The sequence below is a fragment of the Onychostruthus taczanowskii genome, unplaced genomic scaffold (assembly GCF_017590055.1).
Source record: "Onychostruthus taczanowskii isolate IOZ18803 unplaced genomic scaffold, ASM1759005v1 scaffold101, whole genome shotgun sequence".
In the NCBI taxonomy this organism is placed as follows: Eukaryota; Metazoa; Chordata; class Aves; order Passeriformes; family Passeridae; genus Onychostruthus; species Onychostruthus taczanowskii.
In genome coordinates, this window is record NW_024496638.1 from 2,165,835 (window position 1) to 2,185,613 (window position 19,779).

Consider the following 19,779-nt stretch of genomic DNA (forward strand, 5'->3'; position numbering starts at 1 on the left):
ACATTGTAAATGATTACTGATACCACTATTTTTTCCTCTGTCCATTTTCTAAATAGAAACTAAATAGAAAATGTGGGGTTTTTTTTTATTTTCCATCAACACTATCACATTCCTAAGCAGCTTTTTGTATAAAATGAGGGTTTTTTTATAAGGCTATTGCCCAGTATATATTAAAAACCTATTTTATAATAGTTTTAATGAAAATTGGTGACATTTACAGGGTAACTATGCTAATTTGCCTCCAAACAAACTGTGACATAATGCAAAAATTTGCTACGTCCCACAAGGCCATGTAGGACTTGGTAGGTAACTCCAGTGGATTCCATGGCTACAGAAATTTTCCCTGGCAACATTCCCAGTTGGAGTCTGCAGTGGAGGAAGCCGCAGCAAGGATGGTGCATTACAAGTATTATTAGACTGATCATCTTAATGGCACATTAAGAATAAAACATTACCAAAATTCTTGTCTTTGCCCATATTAATACTCGCCCTGAGTCTGTTTCCCAAGGTATTTTTCCTTCTGTAGAACTTTTTATGAAGGAAATTTCTGGAAATGTACTAATTTTTCCATTAAGGTATTTATCTACTAACATATATTTACCAGTCTGTCTAGATATTTTCCTTTTGAGCTTTCCACAATTGAGGACACAATTGAGCCTAATTGTGCCACAGACCACAATTTATGACAAGTTGTTGTTGGAGAAGGGCACAGCTGATGTGTACTTCATACTAGCGAAGATATGTACTTCCAAAGAAACATCTAACAAAAAACAAAAGCTCACTTATCATCCATCACCAATATTGAAATTTTAGCCCTGTCACCATTTTCTCTATAACTCCTTTAATGAAAAGGGTTAGGAAAAAATTGAAACAATAACGTTGGAAAACATCACCAAAATTATCAGGTCCAATCTTTGACCAAATATCATCATGACAAATAAATCCCAACACTAAGTGCCACGTGCAGTCATTTCTCGAACACTTCCAAGGATGGTGACCCCACCACCTCCCAGGACAGCCCTTTCCAATGCCTCCAATGAAAAAATTCGTCCTGATGTCCAACCTGAACCTCACTGTGTGCAGCATGAGGTTATGTTCCCTTGTCTTGTCCCTAGCTGCCTGGTAGAAGAGGCTGACTCCCACCTCACTACAGTATCTTTCCAGGTAGTTGTGGAGAGTGGTAAGGCTCTTCTGAGCCTCCTCATCGAACTGAACACCACAGCTCCTTCAGCTACTCCTCCTACGACTTAATCTCTCCAGATGCCTCACCAGCTTCACTGCCCTTCTCTGGACATGCTCCAGCACCTCAGTGTCTCCTGGCACTGAGGGGCCCAGAACTGGACACAGGTCTCAATGCATGGCTTCACCAGTGCCAGGGGTCCAACCAGTGCCCTGCCCCTGCTGGCCACACTGTTTCTGACACAGGCCAGGATGCCCTTGGCCTTGGTGCCCACCTGGGCACAGCTGCTCATGTTCAGCTGCTGTTCCAGCAGCCCCAGGCCCTTTTCCACTCTGCCCCAGCCTGCAGCACTGCCATGGGCTCTTGTGATCCAGGGACAAGACCTGGCACTTGGCCACACTGAGCACTCCACTGGCCCGGGCCATGGATCCAGCCCATCCAGGTCCCTCTGCAGAGCCTTCCTGCCCTCCAGCAGAGCAACTGTCCCACCCAGCTCAGGATTGTCTGCAAACTCACTGAGGATGCCCTTGATCCCCTTGTCCAGATCACTGACAAAGACACTAAACAGAACTGGCCCGAAAAGAAGTGGTTCACTTGGAGAGCCACTCCCGACCAGCTGCCAGCTGGATAAAGAGCATTCACTGCCACCCTCTGGGCATGGCCATCCAGCTTTAACACAGCCAAGAGCGCACCTGCTGCTACCTTCTCCAGGAGAATGCCATCGGTGACAGTTTCCAAGGCTTTACTAAACTCATCATGACGTTTGCCTTGTTTCGAGATGTCCAAAGAAGGATGCTCAGTCAGTGTGCTGTGGGAGCCTGAGCTCAACATTCAGGCAAGCCTTAGCACTCAGTTGTGAATACTCCTAATGCCTCCCTCTTTGCAGAGACAAAGTTCAGGGAACGTCTCATTAGGATGGCAAATAAAACAGAATTTTTATCTTCCTTTTTTTATTCACCAAAATTCAGATCTCACACATTAGGCACAAATTTAGAATAAAAAGTTGTAAGAAATGAGGTGTGTATCACATATCTGCACTTTGTGCCATTTCTGAAATGGAAATTTCTTTTGTCTGAATCAAGATGCAGAATTTGGTTAAGCATAATTAACACATTTTGAACAAATACTTCATATATAAAAAATCTAGTTGCTCATGCAGTCTCTCTAAGGGCGCATGCATAGAGCAAACTTTTCATAGATTAGATCTGCAATGATCTAAAGCATTTTTGCACAAACTGAGGTTCTAAAGCTTTGTCAAACTTCACAAATGCAGCCTGCATGCATAGTCTAGTCATACGAGTCATTTGTCTGAAAAAACAATATTTAGAATATTAAAAGATCATTCACCATTCAAAAAATACATTATTCCTGAGGACAGTGTGTGCCTTATTCTTTAGGAAAATAATGTGCAGTCAATGAAAACAGCATACTGAGCAAAGTCAAGCAAAAAGGTCTCTCAGCTTAAGCAAATGACTAGACAGTAGCAAGACCTTTACACACTGTTGATGTCCTCCAAAAGTAAAAGACAGTGTGTTTCTCCAAACTTCTTGTGCTTTCCCAGTGCATAAAACACATCATGTCAGATCTACATACTTGCCTTTCATATACTCCTATATCCCAGTGTCAAAAAAAATTTCATTATACGTATATATGTAAATCTCAAATACAAAAAGGTTTTATTAATGCAGTTTTTCAAGTTCAATTGGAATTTGCCTAGGTATGTATTGACATGTGCCAACAGGAATAGCAGAAACAAGAAAGTATAAAATAATGTTTCTGATTTTTGCCTGATTTCATCCTCTATCCTCCTAACTTGGGCCAGCCAAGACTTGGGCCAGCCAAATTCTTGGTTTTAGAGTAAAGATTAAAAAGAGCTCATTTGTGACCTTCTGAAGCATTCAAATATTATCACAAGGTGGCACACAAATAAAAACTGTGACACACAGTTACTGCTGTCAAACAGTGCTTGACCATACATTGAATGAGACAGAGAGACAATAAATTAAATCAAACCTTGTGATCCTATTAGCACTGAAAAGAGTGCAGTATTTTTTTTCTGATAGTGACTCCTGAGGAACTTAATGCACAACCCAGAAGATGAAGGAACAAAACAGCCTTTCCAAAATACAGCAAGCTGTGTTCCATCCGCCCTTTATCACAGAACAAATGGGTAAGGTACCTGATTGGGCCAGATCTTCAAATTTCTTTCCTCCTTTCATGCAGTACTATAGATACTCCTACAAGTGCCTTGTCTGGTAACAGAGCTGAAATTAACCAAGAAAGCTCATAAATGTGGTGAAACAACTGAAGAACTTAAAAGTCTGATGTTAGGCTCTCTGGATACAACAGACCCTTCTTTACCTACTTTGATGGGCTCTTGACTCCTGAAATTAATTTCAGTTAAATAAAATTATTGTGCTAGAAAACACAAGTGAATACTTGAATCACACTTTTCAATTGCATAGGATAATGTAAATAGCAAAAATTCAGGTCTTTTCTTGTTTGTCAGCAGTGATTTTGCTGCAGCTTTATCCCTAAAAATAATGTCAAAATTTGTAGACTTTGTAGGTACTGTGCTTTGCTGACTCTTGTTTTTTTAGATTTTTCTCATCCAATACAGAGAAGCATTTTTTAGAACTGAACAAGAGAAACAGAACAACTGTAACTCTGTTTATCCATTTCCTTCCCTGCAAGGTATCCCTTCAAATTTGTTTAAACATTAAGTGCCTTTCCTGTATTATGAAATGTTAGTAACAGACAATTTCATCACCAAAATGTGACTGTTAACCACAAGCAACACTGCAGTATGCTGTTTGCACATAAAAACTGCAATTTGATTCTTCAATGAACATCTACTTTTTTTAGTGATTTTTATCAAAAAAATCCTCCCCAAAGTGTAAGAAGGCATAGTAATAATAATAATAATAGTGAATATCTTGTGTATGCATTTATATACAATCCGTATACATATTTGCCTATATCCAGCTCCAGTGTTATGTTGTATTTAGGCCAATAAAAGAAGTGTACATTACTGCAACATTTACTATTACAACAAGTAAAACATTGTTACAAATTGCTCTTCTTCTCCTTCCCTGAACAAGCAAGCCACAATGTTCTACTGTATGTCTCATATATATCAGCAGAAGCTTGCATACTATAAAGATATAATTGCATTTTGAAGAGAAAGTCATTTGCACTGCATGGGAGTATTTCAAGTCAGCACTCTGTGAAGTCATGGAATAATTACCCAGGCAGATCAAGAGGAATAGTAACACAGAAAGCATGAAAATGACAGTTCTTTCATCCTGGAAGCATGTGGAGATGGCCTTCCACACACAAAAGTGCAAGGACAACTCAACAGCTGTGTAATTTTCAAACAGAAAATTACCTTCTCCTGGTGTTGCTGTTTTCTTTCTGAATTTAGACTTTTGGTTTTCAACTAGATGGATAAATTAATGACACTGATGTGCAAATCTTAAACTGCATAGTATTTAGCAGCCACAGACCCCTTTTTTAGGGTAGGACCACATCCACAATCTCAACAAGAGACTAGGACAAACCTGACAAAACAGTAAGCCTGAAAGATCAAGTCATGGCCACAAAGGCAACAACTGCTCTTTTCTTCAGAGGCATTACAGATGGAGCTGAGCAATCAGAAGCTGTACAAGTAGTGGATGTCACGTAAGTTGGTTTTAGTCATGCCCTTACTCTATAGGTTCACAGGTAATTTTCTGTTTTCTTCATGCTGATAGTATCTTCATAAACAGCATGAAAATCCATAGCCTTTTTTAAAAACAGTGTCCAGATTTTTACTCTGTCTGCACATTTCTGAATGCCAGTTGTCATTGGAGCTCATCGCAGACCAGTTACAGGTAAGGCTTTTCATTGACATCACTGCAAACATGTATTTCTCTGTGCCCACCAAAGTATGCAACTGTACTGCCTAGCAAGAACACACATTCACCACCACCAGATCTCACACTGACGCCAGACAGACTTCATTTTGCAACTTCACTCTCCAATTTCAAACAGTGTTTTTGTTGTAGCATGGTAGTGACTAAGGCCATTCATGGTGATACTGTTTCCCATTCTTTTTCCTTTCTCTTTGCAAATGTTCCAGTTCAGCCTCATACATCATTTCCTGGACTAAGTATTTCTCTCTTCTCATTCTGTCACACAAGTCTTTGGGTATGTCTGGAATTAGGTAGGCAATGAAAGACTTTATTCCAAAAACAAGGTGCTGAAAAGAAAAACAAAAATAATTGCTTAACATTAGTATTCCTTAATAAGTATTCCTTTATAGGACTACACTTTAGAGCCTAAAAATCTGTGGCAAAACTGGAACTGAGATTCAACTTGTGACTGAAAGGCAACTCCTTTGGTTTTTTTGTAATAAAAACATTCCTATGTGAGTAAGTGATCTAAAAGAAATGGGCAAATGCTGAAGTTTTCTAAAAAGGAAAACAAAGGATAGAGTTAGTGACTTAAATGAACATGTGACTACAGGATATGCTATGTTTGATCAACAAATGGCAACGCTACGTACAAGCAGTCTTTGTTCAGGGCTTATCATGGGAATAGGTAATCAGAGTCCTGGGTAGTATGCAATACATACTTCCAACTTAGGACATAGGTTTCTATTTTTATATTAGCCTAGAATCATCTGTCATTCTCCTGACATCTATTCTATCTTGCAATAACTGTGCCTAACATACACAAAACTTGCACTTCTTTTTCAATAAAATAGGAAACATTGGGCAGGGAACCAACATGATGTAGAAGATGACTGTTAAGGAAATATAATTTTAGAGGAGTTCTACAGCAAGTGCATACTCTGTCAATTCTGTTTGAAATAGCTGATAGTCAACAGTTTGGGCAAGACAATTTTTTTCCCTCTGTCTTGATTATAATGAACAATTGATTAAAACAACAATTCACTTATAGGATGACCATAAAGAATCAACTCAGACCTGTAAAAGGTGGAAAGGGATTGCTCCCTACCACAACTAACCTCAAACACTATGATGAAGGCCAGCCGTGCTGCCAGGACATGCCAAAACTGCAAAGTGAATTCATATGGAGTTGAACTCCATGGTGGGGCTCTGTAGTCTCTGTACCTGCAGAGCAAAGAGAAACCCAGTGAGTTACCCTGTGCCCTCTTGAGCAATTAAAATTTTTGACATGGTCAAGTGGTCTCTAGTTCATCCCAAACCTGGCTAAAAGGAGAGAAACTGAAGTGGAAACAGACTTCAAGAGGAAATAAACTGAAAGGGAGAGATGCCCAGAACACAGGCTATTAAATAAAGCTGTTTATGAGACAGTACTTTTTGCTTCCAAAAAAACAGAGCAAATGTTTTTTTTTATTGTTACAAAGCTGGAGTGTTAAGTGTGTTGATTCCAAATTCTTGTCTTTGCTTATAAGCATTTGAGAGTTTCCAGACAAAGTTTGCATAAATGAAATATGATTCTAATTTTAAATAATGCTCACTGCAAAACTAAGTCAGAAAACAGGAGTGCACTCATGTCCTATTTCATTTTTGTGCTGTATTTCTTATATTCATCTTGCATAATTGTTTTCAATCTCAACCTGGGTTAGAGAGGTAACAAAAATTTTAATTGTGTATTTTAATTTACTGACTTCAGAAAGCTTAACAAAATTGAAATGAGGATTTTTACCCTTCTTGGCAGCTGGTAAAACTTTTAAATTAAGTAATTCATAGGAACATGAAAGATAATGGCTTGCAAGAGTCCTACAAAAACTTCAACACTGATTTCCAATATGTTAGCAGTGTATCCTACCACACACTCTTTGCACCTGAGGCCTCCATGTTGAACAAACATGAACTCCAAAGCTTTTACGGGCAAAAAAGAAATGCCAGCAATTTTAGCACTTTTAATTTACTGTTTAATTTAATGTCCATGCCTGTATTACAGTGAGTGAGAGCAAGGCAACGTACCGACAGTATCCTGAGTATCCCATCCCGAGTTCACTCAAATCAAATACTGACAAACTGCTGTTGACATATCCTTTTAAGCATCTGAAAGAAAAAGCCATGTGGGCAGCACTTTCTTCATAAAGTGGTTATACAATAAACATCCTGTATACAAACATTTTCTGCTATCAGATACTGTGAACATAATACTTTATTTGCTTATCAGGACAAAAGCAATTCTAAAATTCGGGCAGAAAAGCAAAGTTTACTGGGAAAAAAAAAAGGCTAGCACCTTTTTCAGCTACAGCACTGTTTAAAAGTCTATTTTCAGCACTTCTTATGGTTTTGCTTTTTTACCTGCTGGGAGATACAAACCAAAAATTGTTGCTATAATGTTTTATAACTGTTTTCTAAAATTACTGAACTTCGAAAGATGGATAGAAAGGCAGAGAGCAGAACAATTTAACAGCCTTGCAGAATTGGCCACCAATAATGCAGCATACACAAAAAAATAACAGGTTTTATGAGTTTTCACCAACAGTAAAATGAACAGTGTATATATACCGAACAGTTATAGTAAAGGTAAAATGTATTACTATTAATTGCAGAAATCATATAAATATATTGATTTATGACTGTAGGAGTGATTTTTTGCTGTTACTTGAAAACCACAGACATGAAAGATATCCTATCTTCTTTGAAATCTGTCCTGTAACTTCAGCATATTTGAAAGTCAAAGAAGATATAAGAACAGATGCATGAAGAATCCTTTCATAATCTGGATCTTCAGGTTTGCTGTAATACCTCAAACCACCACTGACAAAAGAAGTAGAATTACACACTTCTCTCCTTAATGGGTAGGGTGCATCAAGCACTAAAATTTTTCTGATACTGTCTCTTTTCATCCTATCCCACCTCACTATTTTTGCCCTTAAACTCTCTCTTCCTGTGACAGCCCATGAAGAGTAAATCACCATATATGTGTGTTTGGGAATGTACTGGGAGAAGACAGCATACACCTGATTCAGAGAAGAGGAAAAGCTTATCTAGAAAAGATCTGAAAACTGATGCAATGTACAGACATTTTTGTTTTCATTCAGGAGGAAAGAGATGATTTTCCACTTATATAAAGAGCTAGTATGCAAACTCTTGGGAATGGCTGACTTACTCTTCACATCTGGGAATGTTTGCACAGATGAAAATAAATGTATCTGACATATGTTATCATAGAAATACAGCAGTAAATTGTGCTTCCACTCAAAACTACATGTATATATAAAGAATATCTTAATTACTTTTCTTGTCTGTACCCTTGATCTGTACAGGGACCGTATTTGTAAGCATAGACAAAACGTGGAATGTAATCAGAAGTAATGGCAATAACAAAGGCATTCGTGATGACAGCCAGAACTCCAATTCCTTCCAGAATTCCATACCAAATACCTAGAAACAAGAGAAATATCAACAAAGTAGTCAGTTTTTTATAGTCATATTAAGTTATATAAAGTCATACTAGTGATAATAAATCATCATACGTTTTCCTTTCTTGTTGAGAATGAGTTGAGACAGAAAAACTAGCCAAGATGAAGCCATGTCCCACAGTGCAGCCACCACCCATGGCACCCAAATGAAATCTTACAACAGGGCACACCCTGCTGAGAAGATACAGCCAAGTAACCAAGGCATAATGGCAATTTTTTGTTATGAAGGCCAAAGTGGAGGTTCTGGAAAGAGATTTCTTATTTAATTCAATTTTGAATTACAAGTTAATTCAGTCCTTTTATTTAATTTCTGAATTCAATTTATTTTAGACCTAGAGTTCCACAAATCAGAAGCCAGAAATACTTTTAGCCTGTTTCCAATATTCAAATTATTATGATTCCTTATTGCAAACGGGAAACAAACTTGAGGAATCCTCTTTGCAAATCAACCAACTGTCCTTTTGTTGCCAAAAAGGAAACCTGTCTCTGAAATCTGTTGGTTAGGTTACCATCTTGACACATTAAATACTTCAGGTTGTTTTCAAAAGGAAAACCCAAAGAGAGGCAGCTGACAGTGGCAGCCACTGGGCTCTCTCACCTATATCTGTTGCTCTTGCAGGCATGGGTCTTCGCCACTGAGTGACAAACTTGTATGCATCCAACCTGATTTCTATGATGTTGTTGAGCAATGCCAGGAGAGGTGCCAGGGGGAAGGCAGCAACAAAGATGGTGGTAAAGCCAAACTGCAAAACTAGACAGGCATTTCTGTGGTTAGAAATTGGAAATTCAAAACATCTTTTAACATGCAACATAGTTCTACCTTCAGAAGAAAACCAACACCTCCCAGATTTGCTCACCCATCTCTAAATATTCGTCCATTAAACCATGGAGATTCATAGGCTGCAGATTCCAATCTTTTTCCCACTGAGGTAGAGAAATCTTATTCTCCATTGATTGCCCTCTTCTCTTCATTTTGCGTCGTGACCACCAATTCTGTAACAAACTTAATTAGATAAAGAGAGTATTAATGACTGTATCTGCTCACAGATATAAAATATCTTCTGGTACTGGTCTGAAATAAGTGGGCCTATTTTGAACAGCATCTGGATGATGAGTTAAATATTTTATGGAAAATCTTACAATATCCTCTTAGATACAATGCAAAGAACTTCTAAAAGTTCTCATAATTCTGCATTATAATTTTAATTGTCTTTAATGTTGCAAGTTTGGCATTGTACAAATAAGCTTTTCAGAATATGGAACATGCTTGCATAGTCTTTTTTATTCTGGTAGGATTTACCTGAATGACTAAATAAAAAAATAATAAAAAAATCATGCATAGCAAGTGCATTTAAAAGTAAATAATGCTTTATTTCAATCCTGTAAAAGACAAACCAGGTCAGTGCAACTCAGTAAGAATGCCATAGTAAAATACACTGGATAGTAGAATAAATATATTATTGAACAAACCTAAAGGTCTAGATGTTCTACAGAATACTTCTTTTCTTAAAGCCAGAAAAAGCATTTTAAAAGGTGTTACTGTATGTGGAAATATTTAAGACTATTCTTCATAAAGCTGTGCAAAGATCTTTTCACAAAGCAGTCTTAAATATTAAGGAGATAGTAGTCTCATGAATTAAACTGTTATTTAAATAAGAAATATTATCTAGTACTGACACATGGACCAACCTAAAGACTACTATTTGTTTCTAGATAATATGGAAAACGGACTAAAGATGGGAAATAACTTTCTTGTAAGTATTTTTATAAAAAGGCAGCACTTTTTTCTCTCACCCTAATTTAGCGTTTGGCTCTTGATCTCTCGTTACTGAAAGAGCAGTTTGTTTGTTTGAAAGATAAACTGTTGCCTATGTTGCAAACAATGGTTTTGTCAAAACAAAATATTTCTTTCCGTAACAGAATATAAGCATGTTCTAAAATAAATTTTAGACAAAGTTAACATCCTGCTTGGCTGAGAAGACAGGAAGCCTGGCAGTTCAAGTAGGTTTCTCAATTTCAAAAATCCTCATTCCACAACATACAGTACACTGTCCCTCATGTCCAGAACAACTGCAATTGCACGTTGTGAGCAAAATCCTTTCTAACATATTTTCAAGGTTGAGACTTCAATTTTGTCAGTATTTGATGATCAACATTTCACAGGAAACATATTCTTAGTTTCAAGACAAGTGTAAGACTCAGCTCATTAGCCATTTCTGAGGCTAAATATCTCTGTATTATGGAAAACGAAATCAGAATAAATAACTGAGATGCTTAACATACCCTGAGAATCTTTATCTCAGAGTGGAAAATAATGCTTTCCTTGGGAATAAAGTGACAATATCTGACGTGCAATGAGTGAAAACATTCTCCAAACATAAAACCACTTCTCCCTAGCACTGAATCATGCTAACACATATTTACTGTTTTTAAAATGAACTTCAGCATCTGAACTTACGGATAGCCTAGTTCCATGAAGTTGTTCCACATTTGTTTTAAAACCATAATAACTCCCATTTGTAAGCACAGATCTATCAAGCAGCCACTAGGATGACACTGAAACAAAGTGGAAGACATCAACAGCTAAAATCAGAGAATTCCTTTACTTTTTATTTGTTCAGAGTGTAAATAAAAATGTTAAGTATGTGTGTTGGAAAACACTAATCTCCATCTGCAGAAATATTAAAAGAAACGTTAATAAAATAAATATTAACAGACTTCAGCTGAACAACCTTTAGACATAGTGTTAGATATTAGATCATATTGCCTCATTTAAAGGTATGTGAGCTAGATATATGATAAATGATACAGACCATTTCACTTAGACCAAAAAGCACTTACTCATTTCAAAAAAATGGAGCAATGTTTCCTTTTTAATAATCTATGTCTACAGAAAGATTTACTAGCAGCATTTCTGGTACTGCTATGTTATCTAGAGCTATTTGTGTCTATATAAATATGTACTGCCATATTAAAATGTTAAGTAATTACAGAACTATTTTTCAATTAATTGACTAAAAAGTTAAAGTATTTTACTCTGTGGCTACCAAGTTTCAGTAGAAGAAATCTGTTTTTCAGAGAAGAGAAGAAACTTCAGCATACTGGTGAGTTGCAATTCCAACATTCAAGTTAAATTCTGAAAATATTCTTTTTCTTCTTTTAGAACTCTGTAAAATTATAGATTATTTTGGGTTGGAAATGATCCCTTAAGATGGTCTAGTCCAAACTTCTCCAATAACTATGGCCATTTTCAACTAGAGGAGTCTCATCCAAGCTGACTTTGAATGTTTCCAGGGATAAGACATCCATCACCTTTCTAGGTAACCTGTCTCAGTGTTTCATCATCCTAATAATAATAATTTTTAAAATGATATTAAAAAAATCTTTTCCTTACAGCTAGTCTAAATCTAGCCTCTCTTAGTATGAAACCATTAATTCTTGCCCTGTCTCAACAGGCCCCACTAAAAGTTCATTTCCTTCTTTCGTGCAAGCACCTTTAAGCACTGAAAGGCAGTAAAAATGTCTCCTTGGAGCCTTCTCTGCTCCAAGCTGTCTCCAACTCAGCCTGCCTTCACAGGAGAGCTGCTCCAGCCCCCTGATTCATTTTGTGGCCCTCCTCTGGGCCCATTCCAACAGCTCCATTTTTTTTTCCTGTGCTGACAGAAATTTATCAAGTTGATTAAAAAGCTGATGGCTTTATATTTATGTCCTCAAAAAATTCCAAGTACCATAAGACTCCAATCTCACAGGAGTCACAGTGCTTGTGAGGTAAGGGACTATTACTGATGGCTTTTCCCTAAGGCAGAGGCAGAAAGAACTCTTGTGCCTTGGGCAGAGTCACTCAGCACACTGGAGAACACAGAAGGAAAAACCCATCTCCTCGATCCTATCCTTTGCTATAAATAAGAGTTTAATATTTGCTGCACTTGGAATAATAAAATCTTTAAACTGGGCTTCAGCCACTTCCTTTTTACTCATGGCAATTTCACAGGAACACAAAACAGGATTGTTTACCTCTTCCAGCCTCCATCTGTTAAAAAGCTTGTTGTACTTTCCTGGGCGGCCTGCAAATCTGGAAAATAAGATTTCTATTTCTCGGTGCACATTCCAGAAACACCTTGTATCAGTAGTCATTTCATAACATCCACTGAATTCAGGAAATATCAACAGAATAAATCACACAGCCTTAAATCTGCTGTCTGTAAGATATGGAAGCTTCAGAATGCAAACAAAGACCATCATTTTGCAAGTGATCCTAAACTTTTTTACATCCTGAATAAAAATCCCAGCTTCGGAAATTTTAGATGTTAGCTATTCAAACTCTAATCTACTTCTAAGAAGACAAGCAAACCATTACAACTAATAGGAATTAACTGCAGCACAGGGATCTGCTTGCCCATGTGAAGTGTACACTTGATTTTTAAAACAAATCCCAGCTCTTAATGACCTCAATGAAAGTTATAAAAGAGAGAAAGAAACCCATGCCTGGTCCTGTTAGATACAGGAGAGACAACACACACAGAAATTTTGGTATTGTATGGTGACTACACCACTGAATGCAACAAACAGATTCTCACCAACAGTCTCTACTAGACTTTTTTGTTTCTTTGCTTGTTTGTTTTTGTCCGTTTTTTTCCAAACAATCCTGAAATGAAATTATAACATAAAACTTTATAAAAGATACCCCAAAATATTCTGTAGGTTCTGCAGGAATGGTAAGTGTGACCATAACAAAACTGAACTGAAGATAGAGCACAGATCTAACCTTGCTTCATCTCATGCTCTAACCTAAAAATACACACAAAAATTAGAGCCAGAATTTCTGCTTCCTGCTCTTGGATAAGATTTGCTAGACAATATTTACTATTTACAGAAGTGCATTCTTGGAAATGCAACTCAAGGAGAATAAAAAAGAAAATATTAATAAAGTCTATTAACACAGAGCTAAATACAGACCCACATCTAAGAAGTGGCTGCATTTTCAAAACTTCTGCCTTCTTATTTAGTAGAAAAGTACTGTACGTTCCTATAAAAAAGTAGAATTTTTACTCTCTAGTTTCATGAGTAAACATTTCAATGGTCCAACCCTTCCATACATTTAGAACTATTTAGTGTTTTAATTATGCCCAGAATTCAACTGATACCTAAACCTTACAGCTCAAACTATCCCTGTATTTTCTTCAAATCTATAAAATTAGTCAAGATTTTGAGTTCTGTGCAAGTTCTCTTTGAAGTGCAACTGGCAAAGATAAGTTACCTGCCAAGAAAAAAGGCGATGTAAAAGATGGAGCTGTTCAAGTTGACAAACTGGAAGAGGAACATTTTCAAGGCAAAGCTGTTTTCCCACTCAGATTCTGTTCTAGGGTGCTCTTCAGAAAGACACATAATATAAACAAAAATGAAATACACATTATATAAACAAAAATGAAATTGAGTTATGCGTAAGTTTGCTCACAAATCAATCAACATTAGCAAAACAAATGATGGTTTTAAGTCATGGTGCCCAATCATGTTGCAATTGATTTCTTTTAACTGCCCTGGCTTGGACCATGTCGTTTCTATATGGAAACAGAAGATAGGAAACCCTTGGTTCAGAATAAAACATAATATTATGGGAAGATAGCTGTTTCATTTCCATGAAAAAATTTGGAAACCAGTGTGAATTTTTTTATCTTAAGATGAAAGGTATCTTGATGCAAAGAAAAAAACTCACCACAAAACCCAAACAAACAACAACAAAACCCCAAAACAAACAAAACCCAAACCAACCCAAGCCCCCAAAAAACCTGAAAGCACTTGGAATCATCAGTACTGCCAACGGAAGCAGAGGTGAAAGAGTCACCTGAAAGCTAGTTGATTTCTCATCCAAGCTTCTCACCTTCTAAATACTTCTGTAAAATCTTTACTTCATCCTTAAGAGTTCCCTCACATAAAGCTTGAGGAGGGCCAAACAGTTTATAATTCAATGAGAAAAGGACAGAGGTTCTCTCTTGGCTTGTTTTGGAAAGAAATGCAGAAATGTGTGGTAGGGTATAAGTGCTGTCTGTGGGTCTGCACTGCCTTGAATATCTTTTCTTAAAATTATTTATGTCTGAATTACAATTTGGTGGTCATGTTTACAAATTAATTTTTACAAAAACCATCTTTGATGGACATATCAAATTTGGAATATAGTACAGTGGTAAAAGTTTTAAAGCACATGAGTTGTAAAAGCATATGAGTTGTTAAGCCTAAACTGCCTGGATTTGTCAGTTAAAATTTGTACTGCTTAACTACTCTGATGTACTGATGGCTAAATTTGGATAGAAATATACAGGATACTACTAGCTTTATGTAAGGACAGTTGTTGCCAGAAGGGTGTCTTTTTCTCATGTAAAACACATTAACAAGAAGAATGAGCTACCTGTCTGAAACACCTAATGCTCCATTATGTTTAATTCAAGAAATGTTTTTTGAAAAAAATTCTTTTATTTATGTATTTTGGGAAAAAAAAAATCCTTAAACACTTAAACAATTATTTTCTTTCCCATTCTATGACCCGTAACAATACAAAATACTTTAAAAGGAATAGAAATAATTTTGCCATGAAAGAATACTTCAAAATATTTTAACAATTCGAGCAAGTTGACCATAAATTCTGCATTTTTCTAGCCTGTTCTACTGCCTGTTAGGGGAAGCACTATAAAACTTTGAGCACCTCATTTAATACTTTAACCAAAAGAGGGAGCTGTGGAATTTAAGCAGCCAGCTGGCATTTAACCAAGACAAGATCACTTTCCTATTTTGACACGGGCTAAAAGTGAGCATGTAAAACGAAACACTAAACAGTAACACATTGACACAACCAGAGATCTTAAATTCTGTCTTTGCTTTCTTGTTTTCTATAAGCTAGAAAGCTTTATGTCTGTGATTGAATCATGACTAGAGGCTTCATATAAAACTTTAATGTTACAGAATTGGAGCTACTATAAAATTCATGACTTAACATTTTTATCTGGGACAACTTAATTTTATCTTAACCCATTTTTTTCCATCTGAAAGATCAAATTAAAAATTAATAAAAAATAAACCAAGCATTTGGGGAAAATAAAAAAAACCTTTACATGCTAAGAATGAATAAGTTTTGACCTTCGCTCCAAAATAAGATTACTATTTTTCACTGTATACCATAAACATTAAAATTAGAAGTATAAGAATAAATTCCTTAGTTTTATTTTATTCCCTCACTGAAATAACAATTTCTTTTCTTTCTGTGATATTTCTCACTTGCTTAGGGAAATGCCAGAAAGGTACTTCATAGATGAAGTTTTCAAAACACTCCTTTAAAGGTAAATAAAGAAGTATACTATAAAGGTTTATGCCACAGCCAGCAAGAACCATACCATTAGTAAGGACCTACATACCTAAGTCTGTCAGGAGATAGGCAACCTTTTCATACACCTAAAAAAGAAATGAAATGGTGTAAGTATAGGACATCCTGGCTGTAGTGATGACAAATCCACAATGAAAACAAGCATCAAAGCATGGTATTCTCTTGCTCTATAACATCAAGGTATCACAGAAAAGTTTTCCTTTGCATGAATATGGACACTGGCTGAGGATATCAGCCTTGTACTGAAAACTTCTCTCTATATATTGACCATCTCAAGTCTTTATTTTAAATACCTCTTAGCCCCAGGCAGCTGCCAACTCTGAAATATATTTCCTTCAGTATACTACAAATAGCAAGTTATTTTTGTTAGCTTTGCTTGTTCACTTGAATATACATTTTATGATGTGGAGTGATCATACATAATAATAGAAATAACTAGAGGACTCTGATTGGAAGAATTATTTCTTATTGCAGTGAGTTCAATTCCTTAACAGAATTAAAAGCCAATGCTTTCTGGGTTATTATTCCTTTTTATCTGTTTGTGCTTGCATGGGAACAGAAAGATGATAAATAATCATGCAGCTGAAATAACAGAGTTTCTGTCCGTGTAATGCTATAACAGCAAATTATTAAACCTGTGCTGTCACATGACAGAAAAAACTTAACACCAAAATCACCTATCACAGTGATTCCAGGACTGTGCAACAATGATATCACAGCTACATTTTAATAAGAAGTCATTAATCAAAAACAACCTAGAAACCAAATTCAGACAAGAAAAGAATTTAGTTCCAATTAGAATTACATCTCCAATTACAGATCTACTGCAAAAAGTAATATTAAAAAATACCAATGTAAAATGCAGCAATCTGTACCCCTGTAACTTGTGGACATACGCAAAGATGTGCAGTGACAAATTAAGGAGGAATTAGAGAAAAACATTAACAAACATTGCATCAGAGGAGAAAAATCCACTGCAATACTAGCTTCAGACACTGCTATATGAAAAAGCATGAACATGTATATATCTAATACATGGATAACTCAGTAAGCTTTAAAAAATTACTCTTTTAAATTAATTGCTCCTTTAAAAGAACAGAAGACTTACGACATTGAGCGACATGATGATCATAAAATTGATACAGACTCCAGTGCCAGATGTTGCAAACTGCCAATACTTCTTGATGAAATACCACTTGAAAGAAGCAAACTGCTCCATGGCTACCAGTCGATACACCACAACTGCAAACACTGCAGTAAGGACCAGTGAAATCTACAGGTATGCATTTATGAGCAGAGGTATTAGAACAAAAGGAATCACATCTGGAATTATATCCACTGAAATAATAAAACAAGCATTTTAAAGATTGATATTTGTTTTGGAGAGCAGAATTTGAGAGAACAAAAAACCAAGATGAGTTACAACATTTCTTTACTGTTCTTTTCCAGTATAACTATATTCCATCTTGTGAAACAGAGATCCCTGACCAAGCAGTAAAACAGGCAACCAGTTCTGCCTATGTTACGTAACAAACTCACTCATGCTGAGTTACCATTTACATCAGAGTAAGATGAACTACAATACAATAGTTCTAATATTATTAAACATCACCATGAAGAATATTCCTGAGACAGACACCATCAGTCGACTGAGCTTATCAGGGAAAGGCTGAAAAGGTTCCGGTTTTCCTGTGATGGGATTTACTCTTTCCACTTGGGAATATTTAGCTTCAAACTGGGGACGCAGCTCTTCCTGGAACGACAGGGTGGATTCCATTTGTTGTATTACTGATTTCTCTCAAGAATCAGACGTACATGTGCTACAAAGTAGAACATTATACTGATACGGGTCATTTTTCTTCATGCTGCAACTCAAATACCTACATAATTTGCTCTTTTGAAAACCTTTGGAAGCAATGCCAGAGAGCAGCAAAGAACAGAAACCACAGGAGCCTTCCCCACTATGTGAGGGTGTTAAAAAGAAACATGGTCCATATTGCTGACGAGATTGTCTGCGAAAATTGGTAACAAAACTATACATTAGGGCTAGCTATAATGGTGTTGTTTGTGTTGTAAGAGCATTTATTAAAAACAGCCACCAGCTTCTACCCATCCACAGAAAGCTGTAAAACAAGTGAAGTCTATTGACTTAATCTGCAATTAAATCACCAATACAGGTACACTACAGCTATGCTGACTAGTGATTTATGGAATGTATTATTGCTGATGCTGACAGCAGAATGTTCAAGGATAAGCTATGCCTCTCCAAGGATACAAAATCTAGTTTCTGTTGTGTTGCTGTCTTGGTCCTATTTTTATGCAGGATCAGGAATTTCCGGAACAAGAAATCATGGAACTGAAAGGCATCTGTGCTGACATCAGAAGTAGTGCTGTCCTCTGTACAGGAAGTATTTGCACTCATTTTTTCCAAGGATACTTTTAATAAATGTAGAATTATATTTAGAATTATAATGCTAGTTGCAAAAGGCAAAGTATCCTTGTACAATCTCAAGCATACCTTTCTATTCTACTAGAATATACTAGTGCTACAAATACAAATATGATCTCAATGACAAACTCAGATGACTGACACACAATATGGACTGAAACCGAGACTTGAACCAAGCTGATAGCATGGTTTACACGTAAACTTCTGTTTCTTCTTACCTCTTCATCTTCCCAGTCTATGAGGTCCCAATCATAAGTCAATACAGCTCTCCGTCTTTTCCAAAACTCTAGAAAAACTGTTGCTGTGGAAAACAACTGTACTTTAATTACAGGGGGAAAAAAGGGGCCACGCAGATCGTAAGAAAATCAGCAATGTAACATATCATTAGCCACTTTCGGACAGTTTTCCTCACAGAATCTGAAAACTCTAAGTAGCTTCAGGATAACCCCTGTTACATTTAAAACACTACTTAACAATGTTTATCTAAGAAACGTATTTTTGTTGTCTGCAGTAGCTGCACAGAGATAAGTACCTGTCAACATGAGACACTGCCATCCCTTTAAATTCATCATTTTGCTTTTCCTTTTATTCAAAACATAGAATCTTCTCTTGAAGAAACAAGGAAACACATACACAATGATATCTATTAATAAAGAGCCAAGAGCTATCTCCCTTCATTCAGTTCAAATAAGAACCTCACTTCTTTCCCAGCTAAACCAGTTTTATACTGCAGCACTTTTGCTACCAGAATAATTCTTTGGACAATTATTTCTAATCTAGGTGTGAGACTATAAGCAGATTTTCCATGTACTTAGAGGTTTGGGTAAGATAATTACACCCAGTAAATAACTCCAAATTTCCAAAACTCTGTAGTCTTCCACTGAGGATAAGACACCTTGTTTAGGGTGTGACTCCTGACAAAACATAGAATTGTGCCATTGTTCCTTGGAAAACAATGAATTCAAGTAGGATGTAAGAAAAATTACTTCCTTCTAGAAAGCCAACTGCTCAGAAGAAGGATTTCTAGCTCAAAATAAATAGAACGGTCACATATTTCTACTTTTACCTATATTTCTGTACTATGTTTAATATCTTTTTGGATTTCTATATATACTTGATACATAATTAGTATGATAATTAGTTATATATATATATTATACCTATATCTACATAATGATACAGGACTTATTTATATATGCTCTTCACATTGCTTTTAACAGTGTTACATACTAAGAAGCTAAGCTGGGGATGATACACAACTCAATAAAAAGACCCAAACAAACAAATTAATAATACTAACCCTTATTCTCTCTGCCCCCTGCCCAAAACAACAACTAAAAAACATCTAAAAAATAAAAACAACA

The 19,779-nt window shown here is 36.3% G+C and overlaps 1 protein-coding gene across 2 annotated transcripts in view; it reads right to left on the reverse strand.

Moving 5' to 3' along the window:
- Window positions 1–5,237: 5,237 nt before the first annotated feature.
- The window catches only part of ANO3 (anoctamin 3), a 102,999-nt gene continuing 88,457 nt past the window's right edge, over window positions 5,238–19,779 (reverse strand). For both annotated transcript variants that reach the window (XM_041411573.1, XM_041411582.1), the window contains 13 exons: window positions 18,634–18,716; window positions 17,579–17,719; window positions 17,075–17,239; window positions 15,998–16,034; window positions 13,852–13,963; window positions 12,609–12,666; window positions 11,053–11,150; window positions 9,452–9,597; window positions 9,193–9,345; window positions 8,409–8,556; window positions 7,138–7,218; window positions 6,192–6,297; window positions 5,238–5,420 (listed from right to left, as the gene is read on the reverse strand). In XM_041411573.1, the coding sequence (XP_041267507.1) occupies window positions 5,238–5,420; window positions 6,192–6,297; window positions 7,138–7,218; window positions 8,409–8,556; window positions 9,193–9,345; window positions 9,452–9,597; window positions 11,053–11,150; window positions 12,609–12,666; window positions 13,852–13,963; window positions 15,998–16,034; window positions 17,075–17,239; window positions 17,579–17,719; window positions 18,634–18,716 (1,511 nt within the window). The remainder of the gene's footprint in view (window positions 5,421–6,191; window positions 6,298–7,137; window positions 7,219–8,408; window positions 8,557–9,192; window positions 9,346–9,451; window positions 9,598–11,052; window positions 11,151–12,608; window positions 12,667–13,851; window positions 13,964–15,997; window positions 16,035–17,074; window positions 17,240–17,578; window positions 17,720–18,633; window positions 18,717–19,779) is intronic.